The sequence below is a fragment of the Fusarium proliferatum genome (genome assembly GCF_900067095.1).
Source record: "Fusarium proliferatum ET1 genome assembly, contig: FPRO_scaffold006, whole genome shotgun sequence".
Lineage (NCBI taxonomy): Eukaryota > Fungi > Ascomycota > Sordariomycetes > Hypocreales > Nectriaceae > Fusarium > Fusarium proliferatum.
Genome location: NW_022194795.1, coordinates 2,172,164 through 2,192,890, shown reverse-complemented (window position 1 = coordinate 2,192,890; position 20,727 = coordinate 2,172,164). Strand labels below are relative to the sequence as shown.

At 51.1% G+C, this 20,727-nt stretch overlaps 4 protein-coding genes across 4 annotated transcripts; 1 reads left to right on the top strand and 3 right to left on the bottom strand.

Moving 5' to 3' along the window:
• Window positions 1-339: 339 nt before the first annotated feature.
• Window positions 340-2,511, top strand: FPRO_09757 (uncharacterized protein; the record flags this gene model as incomplete). The annotated part of the gene is made up of 4 exons (XM_031233182.1): window positions 340-573; window positions 648-1,629; window positions 1,686-2,212; window positions 2,266-2,511. The coding sequence occupies 4 exons, from the start codon at window positions 340-342 to the stop codon at window positions 2,509-2,511; spliced, it is 1,989 nt and encodes a 662-aa protein (XP_031083045.1).
• A 694-nt stretch (window positions 2,512-3,205) lies between these two features.
• On the bottom strand, window positions 3,206-11,347 carry FPRO_09756 (uncharacterized protein; the record flags this gene model as incomplete). The annotated part of the gene is made up of 2 exons (XM_031233181.1): window positions 3,206-10,258; window positions 11,312-11,347. The coding sequence occupies 2 exons, from the start codon at window positions 11,345-11,347 to the stop codon at window positions 3,206-3,208; spliced, it is 7,089 nt and encodes a 2,362-aa protein (XP_031083044.1).
• A 1,508-nt stretch (window positions 11,348-12,855) lies between these two features.
• Window positions 12,856-13,950, bottom strand: FPRO_09755 (uncharacterized protein; the record flags this gene model as incomplete). The annotated part of the gene is made up of 1 exon (XM_031233180.1): window positions 12,856-13,950. The coding sequence occupies one exon, from the start codon at window positions 13,948-13,950 to the stop codon at window positions 12,856-12,858; it is 1,095 nt and encodes a 364-aa protein (XP_031083043.1).
• A 2,880-nt stretch (window positions 13,951-16,830) lies between these two features.
• Window positions 16,831-20,111, bottom strand: FPRO_09754 (uncharacterized protein; the record flags this gene model as incomplete). Its single annotated transcript, XM_031233179.1, has 2 exons — window positions 16,831-19,651; window positions 19,705-20,111. The coding sequence occupies 2 exons, from the start codon at window positions 20,109-20,111 to the stop codon at window positions 16,831-16,833; spliced, it is 3,228 nt and encodes a 1,075-aa protein (XP_031083042.1).
• Between the last annotated feature and the right edge of the window lie 616 nt (window positions 20,112-20,727).

The window sequence follows — 20,727 nt, the reverse complement described above, 5'->3', positions numbered from 1 at the left end:
CATTAGGTACCTAGTAAAACCAAGAACGTTCTCTATTGACCTGATCCATATTGTCATGCTCTCCATGATCGTAACATGGCTGCTCCTAGGGTTGGATTTTCTTCCTCCAAGGACGGCCTAGGCCCAAACGGCGTGTCCGGGTCGAGTCCCTGTCCTTTCTTTTTGATGTGCAGCGGTTTTATCTTATCTTTAACTAGGTGTGCCCATTAGTCTCCCACTCTGTGCTCTAGAGTAGCCACATCTACCAACGAATATTCGCCTCCACGTTGGCTTGCACCTCAATTCTCCCACCAGCATCATCATTCCTCTTGTCCAACGTTCAAGAGAGATACTCGCAAAATGTTAGATTCCTTCGAAATATTAACCACCTCGGGCGTGGTCGTTTGGTCACGCACTTATACTGCCATAAATCCTTCCATCATCAACAACTTCATTGCAGACACTTTTATCGAGGAGAAGAGCGGCGCTATTGCCCTCAGCGACTCAAGGTCCGCGGCTGTCAACACTCCCTACAAGAGCGATCAACATACTCTCAAATGGACTCTGGTTAAGGAATTGGGCGTTATCTTCGTCGTGAGTCCCGAGCCTTTCTTGTCATGATGGCTTCTCCCCGATCCTCGGCGCTGACGTCTCCACTCTCTCTTTAGGCCGTCTACAGATCCCTCCTCCACCTCTCATGGGTCGACAAGCTCGTTGACAATATCAAGACTATCTTCGTCAACCTCTACGGTGAACAATTGACCAAGCCGCATACTACCCTCGTTGAATGCCACGCCTTCGATGAATACTTCGACGTACAACTCGAGGAGCTTGACCAGACTAGTACTAAGGTCCCCTCCACTACCATCACGGCTGGCGCAGTCCCGTTAGAAGAAGAAATCATCTCAGGAAACACTGGCGACAACCCTCCAGTTGCGCCAGGTCTAACATACCGAGGGCGCCACCTCAATGGACCCCAGGATACCCTTTCAGCCGACGAGTCAACCCCCGCCCTGACGCCGAACGGATCACGACCCGGAACACCGAATAACCATCTCCTTGTCGCAAAGGGTGGCCCTATCGCAAAGATTTCTCGCCGAGCGCGCAAAGCAAAGAACCAGACTTCAGCTCCGGTGTCTTCTGGCGACGAAGCGCCGCGAAAGAAGAAGGCAGTCGCCAAGAAGGGGCGCAAATGGGACGCCGATGGCTTCGCCGACGAGGAAGACGATGTCCAGCTTGACTATTCTGCAAAGACGCATGCTACCAGTGACTCGGAGGTTGAGGCAATGGGGCGATCATCAGCTGTCGATGAAATTGACTCCAACACATGGGGCTCAACATCAAAGGGCAAGTTCGTGCTCAAGGATCTTGGTGACGAGGTGCATGAGATCTTAGCTTCAGAAGCAGAGAAAGCAGCGGGAGCAAAGACACAGACCAGATCTGGCCTCTTGGGGTCGGGCGTCAGCGCTATTAGCGGTCTTTTCCGCAACGTTGTTGGAGGCAAGACATTGACTAAAGAAGATCTCGACAAGGCTATGAAGGGTATGGAGGAGCACTTGCTTCAGAAGAACGTGGCACGAGAGGCTGCTGTCCGTCTATGCGAAGGTGTTGAGAAGGAACTGCTTGGTGTCAAAACGGGCAGTTTCGAGAGTACGTTGACGGACAATTATCATATCCTGTTGGCCCTATTCTGACCAGTTTCGCAGGTATTAATGCCAGAATTCAAGCCGCCATGGAGGCCTCGCTCACAAAGATGCTTACCCCGACATCATCCCTCGACCTTCTTCGCGAAATCGACGCTATCACGGCTCCTCCAGTGACATCTCTCCGCAAGGCTCGTCCCTATGTTATGTCAATTGTGGGCGTCAATGGTGTAGGAAAGTCCACCAACCTCTCCAAAATTTGCTTCTTCCTCCTCCAGAATAAGTACAAGGTTCTGATCGCCGCTGGCGACACTTTCCGCTCCGGCGCTGTTGAGCAGCTTGCTGTCCACGTCCGCAACCTCAAGGAGTTGACGGCTCGTGAAGGTGGTCGCGTTGAACTCTACCAGAAAGGATATGGCAAGGATGCTGCTACGGTTGCAAAGGATGCCGTGACCCATGCTGCGCACGAGGGCTACGACGTCGTTCTCATTGACACAGCTGGCAGAAGACATAACGATCAACGTCTTATGTCTTCTCTTGAGAAATTTGCCAAATTTGCTCAACCTGACAAGATCCTCATGGTTGGCGAGGTATGTCATCCGTTCTTCGAAACCCAGACTGCATTAACTAATCTCAATCTCAGGCTCTTGTAGGTACCGACTCAGTCGCTCAAGCACGCAATTTCAACGCTGCTTTTGGTGCTGTTCGCACACTTGATGGCTTCATCATCTCCAAGTGTGACACTGTTGGTGACATGGTCGGCACTCTTGTTAGTCTTGTTCACGCGACAAATGTCCCTGTACTTTTTGTTGGAGTTGGTCAGCACTATTCAGACCTGCGGAATTTCTCGGTAAAATGGGCAGTAGAGAAGCTTCTCAGTAACCACTGAAAAGGAAAACAACAGTAGTCTTGGACATCGTGGGGGTTGTTTGTTGATTCTAATAGCTATATGTCACATAATGTTAACAAGAGAAGGGTTCCCACTACACAGCTATCTGGTGACTGTAGCCTGGCCCAAAATAAGTGTGCCGCCATCTTCATAGCAGCAGTGCGTCACTCCAATAGATTTGTCGCATCTGTTTAACAATTCATTTGAGTGTAGATTATGATTATGTACAACGAGCAATCGTCTTTGATGCTGTACCGCGCCAAATTGACGTCCATCACACCGCTATGCAAACGACAGTGAGTGGAATAACTAAAATAACAAAACTTGTTGGTCCACAATCATTTTTCAGCCGTTGTTTTTTTTTAATCCTTTTTCTTGTTTCGGTTTGGCCGCCTTCTTCATTAACCAGTCCTCCTCCCCCCAAACACGAGCTTCATCATGAAGTTGAACAATGCGAGACAAACGAAAGACTCCATTAAAATAAAGAACAAATAATCCCAATCTGTGTGGCATAAACATCAATCCAAAAGGGGGTATCTCTCTAGGTTCGCAGTCTTGGTGAAACTAGTGTAATAATGTGAACCGCATATATGTATGCATCGACCGTAGTTGATGATTTTGACAAAGGAAAAAATTAATATAAATAATCATGACAGAGTGTCCCCTGCTGAAGCCGATACGTCTTCGAATCCGTTCAGTCTTCAAAGAAATCGTTATCATCAAAGTCTCCAGGTTGGGCATCCGAATCGTAGCCACTAGTTCGCATCATTGTGGGAGTCATGGGCTCATCTTCCGACTCCCTAGGCGGTGGCGTCACAACAGTGGGCTCTGCTCGATGTGAGGTGTTTGAAGCTCCCCGTGCTCGTGCAGAACCATAGCTTTGTGATGGAAATCGGCGCCCGGTGCTGGCAAAAGCGGTAGGCTGAGGCTTATTGTCTTCTGGAGGCGTTTGACGAAGGCTAGAAGCGGGAGGTGTCATGAGGCCACCCAGCGAGTTATCCTGGGAGGTCGAGTTGTTACGCGATGGCGTCGCGTTTCGACGAGGAGCTGGCGAACTGAGGACGCCAGACAGGCTACTGAGCGATGGTTGACTGCGGTTCCCCTTTCGCCAGTTGCCCCAAGCAGCCGCAAGAGGGCCAATAGTTTGTGCCACACGCGGCGTAGCGTTCTGGATTGTCTGAGCGATGTTTGGTAGGTTGATCGCAGAACCACCGTTCATGGCTCTCTCTCGTTCCTGTTCCTCCATTTGGAGGTTGGCCTTGAGTCTAATCGCCGCATCCTTCACTGCGTCACGGTCGAAACGATCACTTTGCAGGGCGGCAATAATGTCCTGCAGGTTCTCATGTCTGACCGCGAGAAGCTCGCGTAACCAAGTAATTTCATCATCGCGTTTGGTAATCTTTGTGGAGGCCTCAGGGTCCATCTTGGATAAGGAATGTTCAAGCTCCTCAATGCGTTGCTCGCGGGCCTGAAGTTGCTCCTGGAGAACCATGATAGATTCACGAAGAGCCTGGGGAGAGATTCTCTCATGAGGTTCGAGATCTCGTGATGCTTGTCTAGGCTGGGCGACAGTGATGTTGACATCAGCACCAGCGGATTTGGCAGCTTGAGCCGCAGCAGCAGCAGCCTGCTTGGCAATCTCCAGCTTATCTTCAAGGTGTAAGATGCGATCCTGAAGATGCTCGGTCTTGGACGTAGACAGGCTAAGTCGCTCCAGAAGGTGTTGTTCGGCTTTGTGAGCGTCTTCCTGAGCGTTGTGGACCCGGCGCTCGTACCGTGTCTGGAGATCCTCAATTTCATTCTGGTGCTTTCGCATAAGCTCTTCAATTTCAGCTGTCTTGCTGTTCTCAGCCTCTTCAAGAAGCATCTCATTCTGGGCCTTGGCTGTATCCACTTCGAGTCTGACGTTATCAAGCTCAGCGCGAAGCTTAGAATTATGCTCCTCGAGCTCCTCGCGGATGTAGTTGACTTGGTTATTAGCGGCGTCGATCTCGGTTTGCAACGCCATGCGGGTCCGCTTGACTTCACTCATACCAGACTCGCGAGCTTCTTCAAACTCGCGCTGGTAACGCATAGCCTTCTGCTCGAGTTTGTGGTTCTCCGTCTTCAGTTCGCCAATAATGCCTTCAAGACGAGAACACTCATTAGTTGCACGCATACCAGCTCGCTCGTTCGACTGCAGACGCTCCATCTCAATCTCCAAGCGCTCTCGGGTCTTAGCCTCAGCCTGAAGACGAGCATCCAAGACCTCCTGTCTAGCAAGCATAGCTTGATCCTTCTTGATACGGCGGGCGTTATCTTCTGCAATCTCCCGAGCCGCCCGTCCCATGTCTTCTTGAAGCGAAACAAACTTGCCGCGCCACATTTCCCGAACACGTTCATTCTCCTCAAGTTGTGTCGTAAGAGTAGTCAAAGATTTCTGCATATGCTGGTTGTCTTCGAGAGCACGGATTAACTCGGCACCCTTCTGTCGAGCAGACTCGTCATATCGCTCTGCCTCTGCACGCCAGTGGTGGTTGTCTTGTCGAACATCCTTGAGCTCAACTTCCATGCCCTTGCACTTGGCAACAGCCTCGTGCTGAGCCTGAGTGGCGTTATTCTGAGCAGCCTCCAAGAGTGCAATGCGCATAGCAGTTTTGCTATTTGCCTGTTCAAGTGAACGCAGCTTATGATCTCTTTGCTCGACCAGCTCGCGCAGACGGACCACCTCTTCGCCAGCTATCTCACGCTGAACACGGGCTTCAGTAAGTTTATCCTCAGCAGCACGGCGGGCAACAACTGAATCCTCGCTGAGTTCTTCAGCTCCCCTAAGCCTCTCCTCCAAGTCGGCTACGCGCTGATCGAAAACGCTGCGGTTGATGATCTCGACCTCAATACGGGTCTCGGCAGTTTGAAGCTTGCGCATGAGTTCAGACGCCAAGTCCTCGGCCGCCCGACGTTCAGAGACCTCATTCTCAACCTTGGTCTGCTCAAAGTAAAGACGCTGTTCAAGATCGGTAATCTTATCCTGAAGCTCAGTGAGTTTAGCGTTCTCTACCTCCTCGGACTTGGGGGCAGCAGGTATGCGTGCCTCGATGACTTCTTGGATCATCTTCTTTAGACCATTATCACGGTTTGCGTTGTTCGTGACCTCCTGCTTAAGTCCTTCGAGGGCCTCAAGGATAGCAGTGGGCGGTGTTTCGGAACTGGCTGGTGCAGAAAGGGGGGCAGGGGATGCCTCAAGCTTGCTGCGTTGCTGAGCTTGAAGACCCTCCATAACAGCAATCCGAATCTGGTCCAGACGTCTGTCCCGTCGAGGACTCATCGAGCGACGAACAACGGGTTCTTCATCCTCGTCATCGGCATCGCTCTGCTGGAGCTCAGCAGAGACGCTGCGCATGTCGCGTCGGGAAGAAGGTGTACGTCGAGCTCGGGTCGCCAAGACTTGCTGGATGGAGAAGAGTGTCTTCTCCAGAGGTTCCAGGCGTGAGGCTAACAGATTTCCAACAACTTCATTGACACGTCCATCGAAGAACTGTGCTCGGCCCTCCAGTTTGTCATGCTCGTCTTCGGTAAAGGCGGCTTCCCAGTCACTAGCGGGCAGGCTCTCGCCGTCAACAGCCTCAGCACCACCGGCAGTGATCAGTGTTCCGGGAGGATCTAAGAATGGGTCCTCTAGCTCGGTGCTTGGTACCGGCTGAGCAGAAGCGTCTGAAAGCGGATGGTACTCCCGAGGCGTCAAGCTGGATTCGTCGCGGTTATACTGATCGGCAGTAGGTTCCAGTTTGTAGGGAGAGGAGGTAGCCATAGATGCAAGAGTGCGAACTGGGCTAGATTGCTGCCACTGTGAGTTTTCGACAGTCTTGTTGACACCCATCGTAGGATCATCAAAGAATTGATCCATAACGGCGTCGATCTCCTCAAATGTAGGCTCATTGTTGCCACGGCCAGCAGGATGCGTTACAGTAGCAGACAACTCAGGCTTAGGCTCTTCCTCCACTGATTCGACAACATCGTCTTCAACGGGTGGAGGGGGAAGAGGCTTCTCGCCGGGAGTCGGGCTGCCAGCGAATCGGGATGCAGCGAGACCCTTAGCAGGCTTAGGAGGATCAGCAAACCGTGAAGCACCAAGCCCCTTAGAAGCAGTTCTCGGTGGAGGCTGGCTGGTGTTGAGACGAGAAGTATTAAGCCCAGGAGGAGCACAGGCTGGCATCGGGCTGGCCACGGGAGAGGCGTCCGATTCTTCTTCATTTTCAGTCTGAGTGGTTTCTCCATAAGAATTCGCCCCAGGCTGAAAAGGTTCGGCAGCGGCAGAGAGAGTCTTCTTGTGCTCGTGCTTGAAGCTATCTTCACCAAATGGTCGAGCATCGTTAAAGTTCTGAATATCCTGGTTGGAATCAAACTCAAATGGCTTCCAGTTATTATTCTCGTTTGCGGATGTAACTGAAGGCGCCGCAGACGGAGCGGCTGTAGTGGCCTTGGTGTCGATCTGGTCCGAGGTGACAATAGAAGACATTGACGTGTCAGCAGGGAGAACATGGTCATCTTGTGTGGCTTCCTGTGTTTCTTCCGCTGACCCATCGGTCTGGGCAGGTTGTTCAGCAAATAATGGCACATCATCACCGCCAGGTGCAGAGCTACGTGCTCGCTTGACTCTGTTCTCATCAGCCAAAGGCCGACCGTCAGCATCAAACTGCACCTCGGCTTCATCAGACTTGGCAGATGATTGACTGGACGGTCTCCTGATGGGGATAGCCTTCGACTTCTTGTTCGATTGCATGTCACTTGAAGAAAGGTCAATGCTTCCAAAGATACTGCCATGGCCCTGACTGGTTGGGCTTGTAAAGGCATTAGAGTGAGGGGTGAATGTAGGCGCAGCGACGTTGAATTTAGGGCCTGATGTTGAAAAGCTAAAGGAGCTGTCGCCTGGGGAGAAAGCCGGCGCATTGACGTTAATTTTGGCAGGTGTAACATGTGTAGGCTGTTTTGCAGGAGGTGACGTAAACATATTCGTATCAGAAATGTGAGTGTTCGCCTGGAACACTGAGGGCTGGAATCCAGATGCCTCAAAACTGGCACCCTGAAATTTGCCAGGTTCAAAGGTGCTCGCCATAGGCTGGAAGGTGTTGGCAGTTGGTTGGAAGCTACTAGCACCAGGTCTGAAAGCATTCGCGCCAGGTTGAAAGCTAGTCACGCCGGGCTGGAATGTACTAGCTGCCGGCTCAAAGCTACTGGCACCAGGTTGGAAGGTATTGCTCTTGCTGCCAAAGTCAAACTGGCCAGGAGTGAAGGAACTCGTGGGGTTGAACTTGAACTCAGGTGCTTGCACATTAAGCTTTGACAGCGATGGTTTGCTGGCATGGCTGGAGCGTCGATCCATCTTATTGCCGCTATCAACTGACCCAGCATCGTTCCATGGATTGCTAGCTGTTGAAAAGTTCTTCTGATGACCAAATCCAGGGAAATCAAATTCTTGGACAGGTGTGCCCAGGTTGCTGGGATTGGTCTCGATCTCATAGACATCATCAGGTTTGTGGGACTCTGGTATTTCATTCAGGCTGCTGAACTTAGTGAGATTGCTCTCATCAGCAGTGACGCTGTTCTCGTTGTGATCACGGAAGTAACCCTGTGATAGTGAGTGGCCACGGCTGTGAGGTCGAGGATGATGCAGGACCAGGGGTTTAGACTGTTCACTGGCGAATCGCTCCTGGACAGTGAATTGACCAGATGCTTGAGGACCATGAGCCGGGACAAACGGGTCTGGGAGGGTAGCAGGCTGCTCGTTTTGGGGTTGGGGGTTGTAATCTTCGTGCTCCAGTTCGTTGCGGAGCTGCTCTTCCAAGTGGTACTCCGCATCATCAATCTCGGCCTGGAGAGTATCCGTGTTCTGTTGCTGAGGGGGTTCAGGCGTCCTTGATGGGCTCTTGCTAGCAGGCTCCTCCTCATCTTCGCGGACCTCTTGCAGGCGAGGTGAATTCCGAGCAGGTTGCAAATATGAGAATTGCTGATGAGGCAGCATGGGATATTGTAGAGACTGGTGACGCTGGTGCAGGTTCATGGCAGCAGGACTCTCTGCTCCGAAGGGGGACTGAGGAGACATCATGCCCATGAGAGAAGGCGAGTCATGGCGGTTAAGCCCTGGCCAACCCGATGGCGATTGTTGTTGGAAGCCAAATGGTGAGCTGTTGGCAGGGAACGAAATGGATTGCCGCGGGTTGAATTTACCGGGCATGCCAGCGAAAGAAAGTGGTGAGGCACCATGAGAAAGACCTGGACTGTGCGTCGAAGGCCGTACGAAATGGCCTGGTTGGAAGCCCGGCATACCATGGTTACTTGAGGCCGACGAAGTGGGTAGAGGGGGAGAAAATGGAAGAGGGGGATACTGGCCGGAGGGTTGGCGGCTGAGGTCTGTTGTCGCAGGAGAGACAGAAGGTTGCTCGGGCTCATCATCACCAAAAGATACGCCAAGAGCGCGCAACTTGGCTTCCTGAAGCTCATTCATATAATCTTTCCAAGCATTCAAATCGGGAAGGGTAACCTTGAAGCTGCGCTCTTCCCTCTCTTTAACCACCTCATCAAAATCTGGCCAGGAATCTCGGGTTTGAGAATCCGCTGTGCCTTCAACCTGATAGCCCTCTACTTCCAAGTCAAAGCCTGAGATGTCATATCCAAGCTCTTCCCATGATGAAAACATCCTCTCTGTCTCATCTTGACGTAAGGGCATGGGTGCATGGCCAGGTTGGCCTCGCTCAGTGTCTCGCGGTATGAGAACCATGATGTTCTTGCCTCTCCATGGAACCTTCTTCTTTAGTCGAGGCGTTGGTGCTGGTTCTTTAGGAAGAGGTTTTTGAGTGCCCTTCATCGGTGTTGCAGGCAGCGCTGGCTCCCCATTGGCGGTAGAACTGGGGACACGCTTCTTTGGACTTTCTGCGACAGGTACATCCGGGGTGGAGGCGGCCTGAGACCTGTCGCTCGCCGCATCGTGCGTTACTGGCGCGGCTTCGGAGGTCGCCATACTGCTGTTCTGTCCCGTTTTGGGACTGAGAGAATCTCCTGGTCGGAGAGTCTCGATGCTAGATCTGGCCCGTGGATGGTGCCCAGATCCTTCTCGAGACAGATCCCTTGTTCTCTGGATGGGTCGGGGAGTGCGCGCTTCGCCCTCTTCTAACCAGCCAGGTTCAGAGCCGCTCGCCGAAGAGTGCTCGCTCCCACTTCCGTCACTGAACCAGTGTCGACTCTCTTCGTTTGGGTCGTCAGTGGTGTGCGTACGTATCCAATCCTCAGTAAGACCACGAGTCTGCCGTCGAGCACGATTCGCGAGGACGGCGGCGGCAGCACTCAGCGAAGAGCCTGGCGGGTCGGACTGTGAACGTAGCAGATCAGGAATTGGGCGTAGGAAAGGGGTCTCAATATCCAGGTGGTGAATTGGTGAGTCGTCCGAGGCTTCACTTCCGGAGCTCTGACGACGAAGGTTGCGATCTGACTGGGGATAGGGAGATCCCCAGCTGGCAGTACCAAATTGGGTTTCGTCGGGAGGTGGTGTCCTCAAAAATTGTAAAGCTCTTTCCGGAAGTCGAGGAGCTTGAAGCGGAGGAAGAACTGGTGAAGATTCGACCTCCTCTTCGCCGTCAACAGTTGACGTATTCGAAAGTGTAGGAGAAGCCGGTGAGGCAGGGCGGGATCGAGAGTATGAGGCTCCGTGACCGTCCTGTGCGGATGCACCAGGAGGAGCAGCCGACAACGTTGTAGAAGACGTCTTTACAGCGGCCTGTTTGTTTGGTGGCGGACCCGGTCAGCAACTGTGAGTTATGCAGTGGCGTCTGGAGATGAATGTGTGTTCTGCCAGCTCATACATGTCCAAGACCGAAATAAGGAAAATGTGTTTCGGTTTACTCACCCAGGGAGATCAGTGCAGACTAAGAGTATGTCTGCAGCTGAGTCTCAAATAGAGCCAGTCCTTTCTCTCAAGGTCGGTCGCGCAGTTGAAAAGCCGATCTCGAAGGCCTGAGGGAGGGGACACAGGTTTGCGAAACCGTAATCGTGGCCGATAATTCCTAACGGTCGAGATATATTTGAATACTACGCGACGCGTTGTCCAACTTAAGGGGGCGGACGGAATGATGGTTTGCCTCGATAGCTATTTAGGTGGGAAATTTCCGGGGTGTGGAAACTGGCTTCCAGGGGTGTCACGCGAAATACTGTAATAGAAAAAAAAAAGTGTCTATCAAGAACCTAAGAAAAGAGCTTCATGAGAAAAAAAGAGTGGCCAGAAGACAGCAAAGATGAGAAAAGGATGATACCGGCCGGACACATCGGGGTTTTTGGGAATGTTGTCAGTTGCGAAGTTGGGCGGCCAGCATTAACAGGAAGAAGGAGGAAGTTGCGTGAGAGAGGAACAGGAGAGCAAATTGAAGATGTCTCTCATTCGAGGGGCGCGATATGAGATTAGATGAGCCCTCGAGAGCTTTGTTTGACAATGAGTGGACGAGGCAGCTCAAGACTTCATGCTAACTTGGACTAGGTAGAGTCAAGAGAGGGTCGAGTACCAACTGTCTGTACCTGCACATGCAGCTGCCTCTGGTGTCAGTGGGTTTTTTCTCGCACCTGCGCTGGTCGGCGGCCACTTCCAAGTTTGGGCGTGTGTGCTGTCCCAGCTTTTCCTTTTTGGTGACGCTGTTGAGCACAAGGATTGACAGCAAATCATCCAATTCAGACACTGAACAGTTGGCCACTTGGGAGAGGCGCTGTAGCCTCGTCCACAGGGAACATCTTCAAAGGGGAGCTATTCTGTAATGAGACCCGCTCCAGTCGGTACCCGCACTGGCCACGACGTAATTTCGCCAAGGGCCCCTGGCATCTTGGGAGAATTTCGAACCGAAGAACTCGACAGACGATACGGAGTAGGTTGGTAGGGAATACCTTTTGTCTGCGTTGCGAATTGCGCTTTGATGGTGTATCACTCATCATTTTCACATGTACCTTAGTAACTAGCAGTTTCAACACAACCCGTCTTCAGAATTCTAGAGCACAACAACTGGTTCAGCCGGTGGCTGCGTCGTTGTCACTAATAAGGCTACTCTTTTCATTTGCTCATGATTTACGACCTCCAAACTACGGAGCAGAGTAGCAGGTATTGCATTACTGGCCGCCAGTGCCTGTATCAGTACGCGACAGCACTGTTGAGCCCGGGTTCTAACACTCTTCTATTTCTTCTTCCATGGTTCGAGGGTGAACATGCCTGCACAGTCCCATCCATCTTGGGATAAGTCAATGGACAAGTGGATTCGCATTGAATCAGTCCAGGTCAATCATTTCCCCGGAGTTCAGGTGTGGTTCAGTTTGACAACTCATCATAACCCTCCCAGCCAGCTTTGCCTCATATGTAACCATCATCGTGATATTGCCCAACGGAATAAGGTGTTTAACAATCATGCCCATCTATCTCCAAAACTTTCCTTTCTCGTACTCAGATCTCAGGAATCGAAAGTCTTTTTTTTTTTGCCCCTTTCTTTTTTTCTTACCTCTCCACTAGGACCCTTAAAAAGGTCGGGGCCGCACCCGCCCGTACCTTGAGCTAGCTTGGGCCTCCACCGTCGTTAACTTTTGGAATGGATGTCAGTTCAGGAACACGGGTTATCGGCTCTTCCGCTTCGGGCCTACAAGGGCTTCTAGGTAGGTATGCTAGGGTCAAAGTAAGGGTGCACCCCAAATTACCAGCGCCCTTACCCTATATCTAAAGCTCTCACTACGGTGATTATCATCAGACAAAGCCCCCACGACACAGGAGAAAATCATATAACCCAGATATAGATACTAAAGGTACTGTCAAATCAACAATAACTGACCTCATCGCATTGGATGTTTGCAGAAACACCGCTTGCTTCATGTACACTCATAAGATCCACCTCACTCATGCTCGACTTCAAGACACAATATACAAGCCAGGCTTGACATATTATTAATTGAGTTTCTACATACAACAATCCCATTATGTAGTGGATGTGAATGACTGGCTTGGCTGCGGCATGGAGGAAGTCCATGTTATATGCAGTATGATCAAGCAAGCCCAGACAGCCCAAAACTTGGAACCATGAACCAGACCATGCATGCTGCAAATGATTTGCCCAAATACCGCAAAGTTCTGGGATCCAGGGATGTATGCTGCTTCAGCCGATTGCAGCCGTGACTTTCGTTATCAAATTCGTACAGCACTTTCTATGTTACTCCCCTGAGAAAAAAATATTCGTGTCCGAAACGCCCATGACCTCGATGACCTCCATCGAAACGGATGGTGGAAAGTGTGAAACATGAAGGAAAAGAGAATGCTTTTTATTAACGATGCAAAGAAAATATGGGACTCCGTCGTTAGAAGTTGGACGAGGCGTTCACTGGCGTTGGCTGGTGATATGTGTCCAGCGTGGATTGGAATGGGCTGCGTTGAGGCCCCGAGCTCCCGACACTCCCGTACTCAGTCTTCTCAACGCTGTGATAAGGGCCGTTGCTGCTAGGACGGCTATTGTTCTCGTTGAAGTCCATGAGACCATCGGCTTCTTCTTGGTGCTTCTTGCGCCCCCAAATTCGCCATGCGACAAGGCCAAGGGCACCAACGACAATTGCACCACCAATACCGACAACAACTCCAATGACTGTGTTGCGAGTCTTGGCCGACATGCCCGAAGAGCTTCCGTCGTCATCACCATCGCTCAGGCCAGGTGTTGACGTGGACACACTCGTAGTGGTCATGGTCTCAAGATTACCATCGCTGTTTGTCCTTGTGACGACGGCGACGTGCGTAGAGGTAACAGGCCTAGCGGTAGTTCGGGTGTTATTCTCGGCGGCAGTGCTGGAAGCCTCATCGTTGTTCTCGCTGGCGGTGCTGCTGGCGTCGTCACTGTTCTGGTTGTTGCTGGAGGTGCTGGTGGCTGCTGGGGAGTTGGCTGTGGACTGAGCAGCAGTCTTGGCGTCAGTGGCAGAAGCCGATGACTCGACGTTGTCGGTAGCCTCAGATTGTGTGGCAGCGGCTGTCTCGGAGGGCTTGGTATCAGCAGCACTAGACTTCTCGGCGGGCTTGCTGGTGGGAGAAGCGTTTGTAGGGGAGGTATCAGCAGCGGTTGTTTTTGCAGAATCGTTGTTGGTAGGCTCGGCATCAGTGGCAGATGGTTTTGTTTGCTCGTTAGTAGCTTGAGTAGCCTCAGCGTCGGTTTTGGCAGACTCGTCCGAGGTAGGGTCAGCTGCATCAGTAGGAGCAGGATCGGATGCTGGGTCTGCTTGAGTAGCTGAAGGATTGCTGTCAGGTGCAGTTGCGCTTGGTTGAGAGTCGTCGGACTGGCTTGGGCTTGCTCTGCGGACGAGTCGACGCTCTCGCAAGTGAATCTTGTTGAGATCAATCCATGATGCCTGAGCGACGCAGACAACGGCAAGAGCTACCATTAGCAGCTTCACAAGGCGTGTCATGTACATGGCGACTGAGGTTGTGGAGTGTTTTGCGAAAAGAAAGGTTGGCTAGGTAGGCAGGATATGCCAGCTGAGATGTAGAGGGTGTCGTCCTGGCTCACAGCTACTAAGGGGAACGAAGGCGTAATGACGCTTTAAACTTGTCGCTGACGCGAACGTCCAGAGCGATACACAGCCAAGTGAGGAAACGGGATATCCGTGATCAAGAGTTGTGTCAAATCGTCGTTTGTGACTACCTGAACAAATAGGCGTGAGATGAAGAATAATAAGACTGGTTCTGTATTCGCAGGAGATAGAGTCGTTTGATGCCAAATGAGTTGCGTGAGCGAGAGTAAGATCGACGAGCCAAGGCTGAGCTGGGATACGATGTTAAATTAAACGATAGAGGAAATAACAAAGACAGAAAAGCGAGAGTGAGTAATACGGAGGAGAATGGAGTCACGAGAGTAAAGATTGTGTGACGGCACCGACGGGAGGTGAGGCTTATAAAGAGACAAGGGCAGGCAGACAAAGAAAAAATATGGGTAACTTGATGGATGGATGGAATGGAAAGATGGGTCAGAGACTTGTGAGGTCGTCTCGTATTTGCCTGCATGGATCCGGTGGTACTGGATGGAGGCTGTGCTTGCCCTAGCAGACTGGGCAGGCCACTGCTGAGGTCGGGTGCGTTTGGGTGACATGCCCCAAAAACTTCACCTAAAGAGCCGCCTGAGACCACCTAGCTAACCGAAACTGATAGCCCGTTGGTGGCGGCCACACTGATACGGACGTGTCTAGACCATGCTCGAAGCTGGGTTAGGTTTAATATCAGTGGAGGACTTTCGATTTTGTTTTTAAGGTTGCCCGTGCCGATACCTATGGACGGAACTTCAGTCAGAAAGCCACATAATAGAACCAGCGTTTCGTCTCGGTAGATGTCACTAACCGATTCGACTACGAGCCTGTCTCTGCCAGTTTTTGGGGCGATCTATTGTTTCTGTTTCTGCACGGTCCCCTGAATAATACATGAGAATTGTGTTTATATGCAAGTGCGCTGTTGTTCCTGATAGGGGGACATCAGTTAGGTAGGTATTTACCGACTAACTATATGATGAATGAAACATTCCCGACTCCTCCAAATTGGTATAGCTTGACGTCCTTTTCTCATAACAGTTTTTCTCCATAAAGCGTTGCGTTCCTCAAAATACTCGACTCAGCTATACTCTGTACGCTTCGCAGCTTTCAAATCAGACTGGCTATAACATCCATCTCGAATGGGTCTCCCACCCCTGTCAACCAACCCTCTAGGAGTCGTCGTCATCACCCTTCTGCACTCAACTGCTCACATGTAGACAAACACATGGATGTCAGGAGGCGCCCAGACGCCATGAACAAAGGGCTACCTCCAGGCCCTGGCCCATTATTATGACATAGCTCATCGTCAGGGTCTTGTCAACGAAATTACAGTATTATCTCCATCAAGTGATTATCCACTCTATCATTGTCTGGGGGATCAAAGACGAAGCAGTAAACGGGAGGCTGGCGTCGTCCGATGGGGAAACGCGCATCACGTATGCCAGATGCATGGATGTCCCCTAAAACGATGCTTGGTATGTATCCATTCAAAAATAGCATCGACCCACCAAAGAACCTGACCCCCCCGGAACGCCATGCCAAAAACTCCCCGTCTTCCCGGATCGCCAATCATACCTTGAGGAAGATATCTACCTATTCTAGCTATTCTTTCGTTCTTTGTCTTTTCATCCGTCTCCATTGTCGTCATGCTATTGCTCCCCAGAAGATCTTATAGCCATGAGAAACCCACCTTCTACGACGTGTTGTCCGTTGTCTCTTGTTCTTAATTTACAGCATCGTGCTAGACCTCCATCCCTCCCCACGTACTAAAACGACAACTGTCTGAGAACCGTGGTGGTGTTCGTAAGGCCTCTGCCCCTGTGGCCCTTCATGGTTCCATGTGGAGGTGTGACCTGTCACCAAGTTCCTCCTTGCTTATGGTGGGTGGTGTGAAGGATTTTTACTATGCAGTCACGCTTTGTTGATAGCCAGACCAGCCCAACTACTGTATCGTCAACCTCGCTTCCATTAAACAAGTCTCATCAACCACTCAGATCCTTTATCGTGGTCTCATCGTTGATTTGTTTCATATCGATAGTCGGGCAGTAACGTGTCTTTGATGTTACGTCACTCTAGCTGGATCCTTTTGTCGATCTATGTGAGGCTGTGTCGGGAATCATGGGGATGCTTAATATCAGCCCAACTAATCCCTTTCTTCTACCCCTATCTCGTAACCGTAGCCTTCCAGATCATACCCACAAGTAGCAGGGCTAAGCAAGCATCAGATGCGCACGCGTATGTAGGGACAGCGAACCAGCCAGTCTGCCGTCTGTCATGAGGTTATCCGGACTAGTTCATACACACAATAGTCAAATGGTTTCAACGGAGATATAGAGATACCAAGTCATTAAATAGGTTTGCACTATGAGAATTGCATTTCCTATCAACACCTCTCTCCGTGCGGGCTAATGATGCGCTGTGAGATAGTAAAGCTAGCATATTGAATCATACATCGCCTAACAGACCATGCTTTTCAAGAACAAACTACTAAGATTAACACAAGCTGTCAAGCCTGATAACTAACACTTTCCATGTGGTCGTAAAATTGTACATGCAATTTCTTAGAATGAAAGACAGTGTGTGACTGATTGAATGAATGAACGAAGGAATGCGTGTGGACGCTGTGGGACAATTCCAGTATTTAAGGAAAGGCTGCCTTTACCCGAAAACGCCGAGCAGTAAAAGAGTCAATGAAATTGTAAACCATTTTCATCATATATGGTATCTCGATCAAACCAAAGAACTAAGCGAGCCAACTGTTGAGGCTCTGAGCTACTGGCTCCATATAGGAACGTTTCGATATGCTGGAGAATTATAGCTGTGGAGGACCCGAAAAGGGGGATCTTGAACGTACATCCCACCCTGGGAACCCTGTCTACCATGAACAGGATTATTTGGGACTGGGCTTGTAACATAGATGTTTGGGTATTGTTGAACCATGTTTGGTGCACCATAGACAAGAGCTTGGTTCTGCATCATATAGTTCTGCTGCAGTTGCTGATTGAGGCTGTGCATGTCCATTGGGGCCCATGATTGGACAGATGTTCGAGGCCGTCGTTGTTGGTGTTGCTGTAGCATCTGCTGCTGATGCATCTGCTGCTGCTGTATCTGTATAAGTGTAGTGCTGCTCCGAGAGCGCGGCATGTTGGCAATCTGGTGCGGCTGCGCAGGTGCTGATACTCGCCGATGGTGCTTGACTTGTTGGGCAGCAGGACCACTCTGTTGCGTACCATTACTCGAGTATGACAAAACTCTGGAGTGTTGAACAGCATTGACTTGCTGGGAGCTTAAACCCGCGGTAGGACTCATGACCATGCCTCGACTGGAGCTGCGTGACTCGGTGCGGCCATGTGAGATCTGACGGATGTGTGGTGTCATTCGTCCATAATCTTGGGGTAACGAGAGTCGACGACTAGCGCTCGGACGGGAGTTAATAGGGAAAGAAGGTGTCATAGCTCGATTTTGCGCCTGTGACTTTGCTTTGGGAGGCTTACTGCCTCGATTCTGCATACTCACCGGTGGTGAAGTCTTTGTTCGCAGCGTCTGATCCACCTCAAGCGCAGATGGACTCAGGGATGATCGACGTTTCGCTGACAAGTTAGGTGTGGAAACATTCGTGCGAAGATGAGCTAGCTCTGGCTTGTCGCGGCTCTCCTGTATGCTCGACTTATTGGCCATCTTCCGGGTTTCTAGAGCTAAGCTGCCAGAGCTACTGGCAGCCTTTCTTGGTGCTGGGCGAGATGACCATGAGCTCACACCTCGAGGGCTGGGAGCCGCATTGAAAGGGCGAGAAGTAAGTTCCATAGCAGTTGATGGGCGCCTTGGTGTGGGCGCAGGCTCAGGTATGGAACTCAAGGCAGGGCTAGCGTCCGCGCTTCGAGTACCAAATAACTGAGCAATGGATTGGCGCCACGATTGACGTCGAGACATCTTCTTGCCAACGGTCTTCTTGACCCCTCGCGCTACGTCCTCCCCGCGCCTTGTACTCCCAATCGCATCCTGGCTCCCAACACTTAAAATAGTATGCAGAGTGTCCTTGCTCGGCTCCTTTCGAAGCAAAGGTCGGTTGGGTTTAGGTATGGAGCCCGTCTTTAGCCCTAAAGGATCGGTAGTGACGTCCTGTTCGATCGTAGTCACTTCCCCTTTCTTAAGGGATCCCTTCTTGCGGGAGCCATTCAGGAATCGGTACATCTTACTGCCACCACGACTAACATCTGCGGCCGGCGAAGGCAACTGTTCCCGAAAGTCTCCTTTGGAAAGAACGATTGGTGCTGTCGCAGTGTTCGACACCCTTGGCTCGAAACTCTTGTTTGATTTCAACGAAGAGAGGCGCATGCGGCTACCACGACTAAATGGCGAGAATGGACGACTAGCAGGACTCGAGGGGCTTGTTGGACAAGTCGAAGAGGTATCATCGTCTGTCGACGACAACGGGACCTCAAGGTGGATAGGCAGCCGGTTATGTGTCTGAGAAGGTACTAAGGAAGAAGTACGAGTCGAATTCGAATCCGAGGGCGAACACATCCCGGACATGTCCACGTCAAGCTTTTCGGAGGCCATTGTGTTCTTGTCCGTGACACCGGATCTCAGGCTGGGCAATGATCGAAGAGAGACATTGGAACTGTAACCACTGTCGACTCGAGACGCAGAGCGATGAGTTTTCTCCGACGAAGGACTTGGAATGAAGCCACTATCAGATCTTGACAATCCTTTAAGCATTTTGTTTTCGAGTCCAAGTTGCATTTTCTTGGGGTAGGGCTTTGCATTTGGATCTTCCCTTAGTTCCAGAACCTCAGCAACCGGAAATGAGACAGCATTCCCGTTCCCAGACATTCCGCCATCGCCTGTTCTAGATTTTTCTGCATCGCTCAAACACTCGGTAACACAGCTTGCGACTCGAGAAGTAAGTGATTTCTCACCCGTCGTTAGCTCATTGGCATCTGTCATGGTCGAGCCCTGATTCATCAATCTGAGTGGGTTTTTGGCTTGCTCATGAAAGTATTCCGACCGAGGGATTGCTAGTGCCGACTCAGAAGTCCCTTGCTGTTTGACGTCATCCTCAGGCATTGGAGAAGTTCCGGGGGCCCCGTTTGTGATGCGTAGGGATCCAAACTTCATACCACCTAGCTGTTTATAGTCAGCTTCGACCGGCGTTACGGCTCGGTCCGGGGATTTTGCCTGGGAAGGGATTTTCGTAGGCATTGACATGCGTCTCCCCATGCCAGATTCTATCGAATTGTGCCTGGACTGAGAGGGTGTAGCTGGCAGACTCTTGCGGAAACTCGACTTGGCTGAGACTGGGGGGTTGGAATGATGAGCCCTGGTTGCTATGCCTGGAGTTTGAACGACCGAGCGGCGGCGCATTGGCATGTAAAGAGAGACGTCTGAATTTGTTCTGCTAATGGACGAACCTGCAGATTGGGTGGCGTTATTGTTATCATCAGTCACATCCTGACTTGCCTCATCAGAATGCTTATTAGACTTGGAGATAACGGGTTCGCTTGGGAGCTTCTCCTTTGCATTAAGAAGCTTCTTGGCCTCGACAGCTCTCGTATCGTAGCTTGCAGAGTCACGCCGTACTGCAACAGGCATGCTATTTCCAGGCAGTTAGCTCTATTTATCGACATGGAAACATGTTGCACAAACCTATCAGCGCGCGTCAGCGTGCGGTAGCTGCTATCCTGAGCAATAGAGCTGGTCCTGGAGCTGTTGACAAAAGCTGGCAGTATAGGAGGCTGCTCTGACTGGATAGACCGCGTACGCGATTCCAAATCGCGCATGGGGTCTCTACATGTAGGTGATTGTATAGGACTGGAAGCGTCACCAGCTGGGACGGCTATACCGAGCCCAGGCGCCACTCTTCTCGTTGTAGAAGCCTTATTGGGAGCAGGCGGCAGCGATCCGACCAGATACGAGTTGGAGAAGTGCTCACGATGGGGTGTCACAGCAGTAGCAGTGTATGGCAGACCAGCTGCAGATGCCTGGCTGCAGTGAGGTGGTTTGGATAGTTTCCGATGCCCGCGAGGGGATTCGGCGGATTGTTCATTGCCCATTGGGCCAAACTGGTTCAACTCCTTGCTCGTGAGATGATATCGGAAGGAGAGAAGGTTGGTTGCTCGTAAGAGAGCTTGTGAGATGCCTCAACAAGCAGAAACGACCGTTCACTGGTACATAAACGCCTCCATGCCGTCAAACACGAATTATCCCGTCTTTCTATTCAGCCGCGAGGAAGGATGAAATTGAAGCTGAAGCTCAAGCTTCGCAATATACAGGATGGAGGAGTATATATTCGTAAAGCTGGTTGATTGCTTAGTCTATGATCTAGAAGGAGGATTGAGAATAAGAAAGAAGCTCGGTGATATTAGAATAGAAGAGAATAAGAGAGAGTGAGAGAATGAGAGGGGAGGTTGGACGAGGTGGAGTCGAGTTTAAAGATCCATGGCATTTTTGGCGGAGTTGATTTGAAAGTCGGCGTCGCATGAGGGGAACTCCCGGGCAAGGACAAGGAGATCCTGGTTGTTAAGGTGAGGTATGAGATCCATGGGAGGGGTGAGACCATAACCAAACCATACCAAACTGGACAGGGAGCGGACGAGGCGAGACGAGACGCTCGCATCAAACAGCACAGCACAGCACCAGCGACCACAGTCTCGAAGGGAGTAGAGCGGA